Source organism: Podarcis bocagei, assembly GCF_964188305.1.
Source record: "Podarcis bocagei genome assembly, chromosome: 4".
NCBI lineage: Eukaryota > Metazoa > Chordata > Lepidosauria > Squamata > Lacertidae > Podarcis > Podarcis bocagei.
The window spans coordinates 16403489-16413116 of NC_138128.1; the positions used below are offsets into that span (position 1 = coordinate 16403489).

The 9628-nt window shown below is 42.3% G+C and overlaps 1 protein-coding gene across 7 annotated transcripts in view; it reads left to right on the forward strand.

Annotated features, from left to right (window-relative positions):
* Positions 1-9212, forward strand: part of TNIK (TRAF2 and NCK interacting kinase) — a 297411-nt gene extending 288199 nt beyond the window's left edge. For 6 of the 7 annotated variants that reach the window (XM_081189958.1, XM_081189957.1, XM_081189961.1 and 3 more), the window contains 4 exons: positions 1511-1660; positions 1995-2154; positions 2416-2555; positions 2815-9212. In XM_081189958.1, coding sequence (XP_081046084.1) covers positions 1511-1660; positions 1995-2154; positions 2416-2555; positions 2815-2898 — 534 coding nt within the window. In that variant the 3' untranslated portion in view covers positions 2899-9212. Of the gene's footprint in view, positions 1-1510; positions 1661-1994; positions 2155-2415; positions 2556-2814 lie in introns of those variants that run through there. The other variant, XR_014007042.1, reaches the window with a different exon arrangement.
* The last annotated feature ends 416 nt before the right edge of the window (positions 9213-9628 follow it).

Consider the following 9628-nt stretch of genomic DNA (forward strand, 5'->3'; position numbering starts at 1 on the left):
ACAGCCACCTCTGTGTGTTCGGAGGTTTGCAACTGCTGTCCATGTTCCTCTGGCCCAGAATCGGTGTCCAAGGTGAGGGCATGGAATCAATTTTGCAGCTTCAGTGACACAGCATGGCTCCTGACAGTCCTGCTTCTGTGTGTCACGTTCTTCCAGGGGTTCGTCTCCTGCAATGGGTGATCTTCCTCCTCCTCCCTAGTGACACCCCCATCCCTACATCACTCTGTTCAGGACAGTCCATTCTACTCTAGCGATAAATTCCTCATCTTGCCTGATAGCTTGGATAGGTGTGCCTCAAATTGCTGTACCTTCTCTTCCAGCAAGGCAGCCAGCTTGCACTTCCTGCTGGTGTAGTTTTGTTCATTCTCAGGCAGGAAGATAAACATGGCACAGAGTTACAGTTCCCTGAAGAAGCTCCCTCTTCGTCAGTGTCTCTTGGTTTTGTGTACACAGTGAGATAGCACTCCGGGCCTTCTTCTCAAATTGTCCTCGCAAATGCCCCTGTTTGCAAGTCTTGGTCACGAGTTTCCAGAGGCTGCAGTCAGCTAAATAGAATTGCTGCTGGCTGCTAACTTCTCCCCCAAGTCACTTCCTCATTCAGCCTGCCTTCCTCTCAGCAGTAGTACCTCCCCCTCAGACCATGTGCTCTACCAGAGCACACAGCCACAAACCACAACAGCTCAGACAACCAACCAGCCTTAATCCCAAAGACACAACCTCACTCTTCAGTTTCCTCCACTGGTCATTCGCAGTCGCCCCTGTTTACAAGTCTCAGTCGCAAGCTCCTGGTCACAAGCTTCACCACAATTTCAATCAGATTTAACCCTGTTTTACTATGTGTTGGGTTCCAGCCCTGATGCTTCCTAACTTTTTTTAAAAAAATTAAATGCAAATATAAAAATAATTCTACTGAAATAGGCATGCTGACAGAAAGGGTTAATCCAGGGTTTGGATGCAAGATTCAGGGGATTCTAATGTCCATCTCAAAGAAGAGGTGAGCTTTACAAATCTTGAATTCTTAGAAACTTGAATTAAATTCAAAATCAGGGAAGAATTCCTGGATTATCCCTCTCCTAGCCCTCCTTGCAATCACCGCCACCCCTTTCAAATTCCATTCACAAGCTGGGCTGGTAGCACCAACAATTGGAGTGGTACAGCCACAAGGAGAAGGAAGTCTCTCACTTCTAATCCCGCCTGGTGCTTTGTGCATTGCGTGAGAGCGTACCAGGACAAAAGCCCTCAGGTGCACTTGGGAAATGTAGTTTCCTGCTGCTTAAAAATTAAAAAGCCAAACATTCCACTGACACTTTTCATCTTCTTGTAAGATACCAACAGGTGAAGAGCTAAATCAAATTCCCTAAATGTGTGAAAGATAACATAGACAGCAAAAGCAACGAGGACACATTTTTAAACAGCAAATATAAAAAACTCTTGTTCTTACCATAGCATGCTGTGCATTTATTTCATTTTTCCCCCCATACCACAAAATTGACTGAGGGGTTTTTAAAAGTCTTTTGCAGATCTCCAGCACAAACCATTGCTTGTTGACCTCACAGTAGAAGAAGGTCAGAGGTTAAAAGTCATCTTTGGATCACACACTGGTTTCCATGTTATCGATGTGGATTCGGGGAATTCATATGATATCTATATACCATCTCATGTGAGTCTGAGGCAGCGTGGTGGTGCTCTGCAAACTTGATTATACAGTATGTATAATGTCTATTGAAATAGGTTCCTTGTTAAATTTCCTTTTTGGTGGGCACACCGTAATGCGTAATTTGGTGAGTTTCTCACATTGCTGAGGAGAAGGCTGCTATGCCATGAGTTGTCCAGGAACCCGCATGTTGTATGGGCTAAATCTGTTTATGGGTTGGTAGCAAACGTTGGTTTGACAGTTTTCTGGGAGAAGTTGGCAAATGCTGAAGAGAGCTGGTCTTTGTTGTCCTGTAAACTTGATTTAATGCTGATTTTGGGGGGTTCTGTTCTGTATGCAGATTCAGGGCAATATCACACCTCACGCCATTGTCATCTTGCCCAAAACGGATGGAATGGAGATGCTTGTGTGCTATGAGGACGAAGGAGTGTACGTTAATACCTATGGACGCATAACGAAAGACGTGGTACTCCAGTGGGGAGAAATGCCCACTTCAGTGGGTATGTCAGTTCTTCCTCTTCTCCTTAGCTGTCAATAAATTCAGTGTGAAGTGAGAATCCTAAGCTGCAGTTGGCTATTTTTCTAGATAATGTAGTCCTCTGCGTTTCCTGTGATGAAACCATCTGTGGCTTGAGCCTCCAGCCTTAGGACATAATCTTTTAGACATGGTAACTTCCTGCCAGGTGTGCCACATGGTAAAAGCTGCCTTGGCCCAAATGTTTTCAGTAAGAACGGGTTGCCATTTATTTGTTTTATTTCAGCCTACATCCACTCCAATCAAATAATGGGCTGGGGCGAGAAAGCGATTGAGATACGATCGGTGGAGACTGGGCATTTGGACGGAGTATTCATGCACAAGCGTGCTCAGCGGTTAAAATTTCTATGTGAAAGAAACGATAAGGTAGGTCTGCTCTCAGAGCTGCACAGAGAATGATCTGGAAACAACTGATGGGAGAGCATTTGATGCCCCTTGTAAAAGCAATGTGGTCAAGCCATTAATAATGTTTTTAACACCTACTCTGAGACAAAAAAAAACAAGATAAGATATGACATAACAAATAAGCAAAATGTGTGAATGAATGAGGAAATGAAACACATCCCATTTACAAGTTCATATGATTTTACAGTATAATAGATGAGGATATTTCCTTCCCAAACAGGTATTTTTCGCCTCGGTGAGATCTGGAGGAAGTAGTCAAGTTTTTTTCATGACACTCAACAGAAATTCCATGATGAACTGGTAACAAAAGGGCCCTCGGGTGCTGACTTTGACACCAAGATTTTTTTAAGTTTGAAGAGCATTGGAACGTGTGGACTAACACTGTAGAGGCAGGTGAAGAAGATAATTGTGGAACACGTTGCTTCCTTCTGTGAACACACTCGCACTCACGCAGACACGCTCCAAGAATACGACACACCTTTCTTGTTGTGGTTTAGGAATGGAGGTTTACTCAAGGTCACAAGAATGCAACACTGTATTTGGGCAGAGATGGACAAATGCGCAAGAGGTTTAGCAGAATAAATCTCTTGGAAGTCTTCAGCTGAAACTGTGATAGAGCTGTGGGTCACAAAATTTCATTTTGTTTTTTAAACATTTTCCTTGTCCCTCTATTTGTACAAATGGGGACAGATCTAAGTGTCAAGCGGAGTCTCTGTTTTTAATTTTGTCTGCCTGCTAGCATCAAATATATAGTATGTTGTAAGGTTACCAATTAAAACTCGTGAGAGACAGCACAATAAATGTATCATTTTATCTTTGTGTTGGGAGGCTTTAACCATAGAGATGGTTAACTTTTGTAAAACCTTTTGCCTTTTCCAACATTTCTGTGTTAGTTTTGCAAACAGGTCGACAAATTTCCAACGAGAGAATGAATTAGATCCCCCCCCCCCGAACCCTTCCTTTTGGGAAATCTATTCTAAATGGCTAACCGACTAGCCTTAGATTATTATACAGTCAAGGTACAAGTATATTTTTCTTGTCAACCTGTCAATCTATACTTCAGTATGGATCTTCATATAATGGTGCTCATTGAGAGAAAAAGCAGTGCCATCCTTGGCAATCATTCCCAACTTTGGCCTTAGCATTTTCTTGCCTTTCTCTAAAGCTGTAATACGGAAAGTCTCACAATAAAATTGCAGGTTGAGAAACGAATTGAACTAGAGCAAGATTCTGAAGATTGACTGGAAAGTGTACCTAACTGCATCCAACTTGAATGCATTGAGCCTAGGTCCAACCTACTCTGTACAGTTGTACTTTGCTTTTCGGGGAAGGGGCGGGGATGATCCTTGTAGATACTGGTGTGTGTTTTTTCCCTTCATGAAAATCTCCAGGAGCCAACAGCATTTAATCCTTTGGAAGACGGAAGCCCCAATTGTTGATGGACATTCACCCACTTCCTTGTCTGATGGTGTCCTGTTTTCCGAATATGAAAAAACTTCATGAGATCTTCATCCCATGGTGCAAAGAATAGGAACATTGCAAAAGTGAGAGATAGCAGATTGGAAGGACAGTTTTGTTGGCCTAGAACCTGACACTTAGATTCATCTTTCTGCCCATCCCTCTTTGCTGCCCACCTATATAGTGAACACCAATATGTGTGCAGATGTATGTATTTAGTTTGGGTTAACCTGTGTCCTTATATGCTTTGTTTGAATTATTTCCAGTTTTAAGGAAGTTATGTGCAACATTTCTACTATCGCCAAGCATGGATTCCCCATCAGTCTATGGATGTAACATAATTGGATCTGTGTTGCTGTTTTTAACCTACCTCATTTTATTTTTGTTTCAATTAGCTTTTCCTCATTAGCTCCAGCAGACATCCAGGGAGTTTGACTGGCCAGCTTCAAAGTATTAAACAAGAACAGTGTCTTAAGTAATTAGCAGTGTTTGGCCAGTTCAGGCCGCTTTCAAAAGCAGAAAAGGACTCTCACGCTGCCTTCTTCCAGTTTTTCCTTCAGTGGTTCCACAGTTCCCGTTGTACAGGCCAATTGATACCGCCAATGGCCACAATATGCGTTGGCTGCCAGCAGATTTGTAATAGGGTTAGAATCATGCCAATGTACGGCTGGCATGAACTAGAGCCATGTTGCGGAAGCCGCCATAATTCGCCCAATCGCAGTGGCTCAGAAAGAGTCGCTATAACTGTGCCAATCCCAGGGGCTATGTGTACAGCCTCCACATGGAGACATGATCCCGGCTGGCTTGCCACAATCTTCCTTCTTTGTGTGTTCAACCTGAAGGGAGCCCACATTGGTCCCCTACCCCATGCCCTACCTCACTACTTAATGACTGGTGTATCAGGCTAAGTTTGCTTCTCCGTAGGAGTTGAGCCCAGTTGGAGTCTTGCTATGATGCAACTATCCAAGTCTGCCTGCTTGAACAGTGCACCCTTATCTTGCTTCTTACACCAATTTCCCTTTAAGATCTCCTTGTGTTTGGTGGCTCTCCCCAAAAAGAAATGGGGCAGGGAGAATCATTGGCATCCATCTTTGTAGAAAGATGTCGTTTTTTGTTTCAAGCCCAGGGGTGAGGCTGCTAAGCTGGTTCCAGCCACTTGCTCCCCACTACATTCACAAAAGGGGTAATAATTAAGAGTTGTCTCCAAAACTGTTCCTACACAGAGTAGACCCATTAAATTTAATAGACGTGGCTAACGTCTATTATTTCAGTGGGTCTGCTCCACGTAAAACCTAGTTCGATGCAACCAACTGGATTTTTATTTTTGCCTTTGGAATCTGCAGCCCTCTTACATTAACCTCTAAACAACAAATTACTGATTTACAGTCTAAGTAAATATTTCCATTAGCTAACTTAATAAGCCTAATCTATGCATAATGAAAATGAGTAACCTCAAACAATACACTTTGACCCCATTGTTTTTTCAAAGCCTTTCCTTCCAACACAGACAAGCGTTCATCCTGTGGTCTCGCTTGCTGCTCTTGCAACGCAAGTGGCCTATTTTCAGCACCTTCCCTCCTGATAAAGCTTTTACCAAATGAATTGATGGCTGAATATTAGTTGATTCTGTTCACAACACTGGGATTTATGCAGACCCCACCAGAAGGCTAGTGCAGAGAATTGCAACACTGGGCACATAATTGTTTATGTTGCCATCTTACTGACTCCTTTACATAGGTTAACAAGAACACAACCGGGTGACAGTTTAATTATTTGAGAGTTTAATTATTTGAGCTCTGAACTTTGACCAGTCTTTTTTCTCCAGTTCCTACTCCCAGCACATATGAAAGAAAATATTCTAGTTCTTTCCACATTTCTAGTATCCCAGTGAGTAATTCGTATTAATCCTTTGTATTCTGACAGGTCATGTACCATCTGCCCATCAATTCATAACAATTTTCTCTTACTGTCGTTGTCAATGAAAATCTATGTGTGTTTTTTGCCAATTAAATTTTTTATTGAATTTCACCATTTTGTTTAACAAACTGACATCAAACTTAGCATCAAATTTAATACACTTTTAAAAGTTGACTCCCCGCCCTTCTTCCATGGTGTTTTTATTCTCAACCTTTTATGCTGCATTATGCTTTTATCTATTCCACAAATCCTTCATTACAATTAGAATTATTTTTCTTCCGCAGCTCATATTTCAGTCCTGCCCGCGATTCCATTTAACGTGATATTTTCCAAATTGTCCAAATAAGGGTCTCATTCTTCCATGTGAAATTCATCATTTGATCTCTTCTCTTGCTCTCACCTTTGCCATTTCCACGTAGTCCATTGTTTTCCAGAGGTATTCCCAGACTTCCACTGGAATATTCTCACCAATGTTTTGTGCATCTTTTATCATATAATCCTTGATCATTTGGCTTGCCCTTTTCTGAACCCTGTTGGAGGTGCAGTATCTTTTTAGAGGCTAGGCATGCAGAACTGTACACAGCTGTGCTGACACAATCAATTTATTTCACAGCCTTATGATAGTGGCAGTTTAATTTTCAGTTCTTTTCCCCATTAGTGTGTGTGTGGAGTTAGGCTTCGTTTTGCCCCGATCTACATTTGGTGTGGGACACGGATGGCGCTGTGGGTTAAACCACAGAGTCTAGGGCTTGCCAATCAGAAGGTCGGCGGTTCGAATCCCCGTGATGGGGTGAGCTCCCGTTGCTCTGTCCCTGCTCCTGCCAACCTAGTAGTTTGAAAGCACGTCAAAGTGCAAGTAGATAAATAGGTACCACTCTGGCAGGAAGTTAAATGGCGTTTCCATGCACTGCTCTGGTTCGCCAGAAGCAGCTTAGTCATGCTGGCCACATGACCTGGAAGCTGTATGCCGGCTCCCTCGGCCAATAAAGCGAGATGAGCGCCGCAACCCCAGAGTCGTCCGCGACTGGACCTAATGGTCAGGGGTCCCTTTACCTTTACCTTTACATTTGGTGACACTGAATCATATTGTCCAGTTTACTGCCCATTCACTCACTTTGGAGTGCCTCACAATCCCTTGAAAAATCCACTCCTTATTTTCCCTGCAGTCATGAACGCACAGAAGGGGAGCAGCGCCATGTGTTGACTGTGCCCCTCTAGACCAAGGTCTGAAGGGGGAACCGCCTGCACTTGTGGCAGGAGTTGCATGAAGTAGACCAAGCTCCCTTTCAGACCTTTGCAAGATGGTTGGAGGTCAGAGGGCCATAGCTGGCCACTGAAATGGTGGGAACGTGCATTGTCAGGGGCCTCCTGATCTCCCTCCACACGTCAGTGCTCTACACAGAGTTCTAGATACGTTTTAGCACAAGAACCTCAGAATTGACAAAAGTCAGGTGTGTCCATAAACTAGACACTTAAGCCTGCAAAGGTGGTGGTGGTGGGAACCCAAGAGACATTTGCCACTACAGCGTGATATAGTTCAAGATTTGTATGCCGCTTAGTCATCAAAACCTTTTAAGTGGTATACATGAAACAATATGAGATATGCATTTAAAATACCTATTAAATCGGATGCTAAAAGCAAGTTGTTCAAAATGTAAGCAAGCAAATAAATACATAAAAAAATAAAACAACATGTCAAAATCACATGTTTGGATAGGCTTGCCCTAACAAACATGTTTTTAGGGAGTGCCAGAAACAGGCACCTGCCTAATAACATCAGTGAACAGGAAATTCCATAGCATATCGGAAACATTAATCCCTTGTAAGTGCAAATCAAACATTATGTGACACATCAAAGTACCAGATGTGCAGATCAAAGCTGTCTAGTGGGCATATATGGGGTAAGGGGATCCTTCAAGTTTTGATTTGGTTTTTTTTTCTGGAGGCAATTCTATACCTTAGTTAAACTGATAGAACAGAGTTTGGCAGTATGCCCTAGCTTTTATGCACATTTCAAACCAAGAGTTACTAGTGAAGTATCAGAAGCCTCTCACATCTTACTAGTCCAGAACAATGCATCATCTATCTTGGTAACAACAATAACAACAACAACAACATGGCAGTTACTGGTCAAAATGAGATGCTTTCAGAGAAAGTGCTCTGAGTGATCTGTCCTTTTCTTGTTCATGATCAACTTAACTTATTTTAATTATTAGTGCATAAATTTCTGTAGCACCAAAGGGAAAGAAATCTTTTCAAAGCTGTGCACATAAAATCGAATGTTAAAAACAAAAAAAGGCAAAGATCAGAAGAACATAAAATTTGGGTCACGTGTCCGGGTAAGCTTGTGTAAAAAATTATAATAATAAGCTGGCATCTAAAGCTGAACACGGGATTGCTGTCTAATACACAAATGCAGTGCAGTCCACCAGTGGGTTTTTCCTAGAAAAATAGGTGCCAGGACTGACCAGGAAGTTGTTAACAGTAAGTGTCACACTTTTTTACAACAAAAAACAATGGAAAAAAGCACTGCATTCCACAATATAGGCCTTACTGCTCCTTGTGGCTGCCACAGCGGACAGTTAGCAAGGCTTCTCCAGCAGATTTCAAAGAATGGTCTGGGGTGTATGGAGAAAGGCAATCTTCGAGGTAGGCTATTCCCAAATTCTTTAGGGCTTTATCTGCAAAAAGCAACACCTTAGGTTTGGCCTGGTAGCATATTGACTTACAGCAGTCCAAGGTTCCTTGACATTTTGAGACTTGAGGATATCTTTTTTTCTGAGCACCAAGAGCCATGGATAGATCGCTCCTATGGGAATGTCTTAAGGCTTGAAACCCTTCTTTTTCTCCCCCAAAACACCATTGGCCTTTCACAACTTGCCATGCAAAATAAGGTCCAACCAATGAAGCTACAACGCCTGGGCAAAAACTCTTTGACTTGGGTCAGTTTTAAACTACTGCCTCTTTAGCTGGCTTCTTCTGTTCCCTATATGCTCCTTGTGTTTCTTCCTACTGCTGTAATGAGAGGACCACATGGGGGGGAACCCACATCTATTCAGTACATCAAATTGAGCAATAACATTTCCAACTCAGTCAAGCCACTACTTGTAACTGCTGGGGACTGGTAGGATGAGTAAGAACAAGCTTCATGGCTAATGGCAGCTGCCACCAGCTCTTTTATGTCTTTGCTGTGGTTACCTTTTAAACCGGAAGCTTCTTATTAAATTATGTTGAAAACTTGAATCGCCTGCCTGTTATATATTTCTTTCTTTCCTTAATTGGTGAGTTTCAAATACACCATTTTAAATAACTTTTGATGGGAACCTTTAGGTTGTTCGCAACCATCTGTTTTTATACAATTTGTAGAATTTCTCTGAGGAGAACAGAAGCTTAAATGTTCTTTTTCTGTGTTCCGCTTGCAAAAGTCGTAACTTTGTGATACAGAGAGCAGGGATGGGGAGAAACTCGATTCCGTTCCCACGTAAAAGCCAAACCTCTCTAATTCTGTCTTCCGGAAACAACACGCACAACTAAAAGCAGTTGTTCTTCAAAATTCACTCTTTAAATTTTTTCAATGCAATTCTCCAATCAAGCAATGTACAGTGGTACCCCTGGTTACAAACTTAATTCGTTCCAGAGGTCCGTTCTTAATCTGAAAC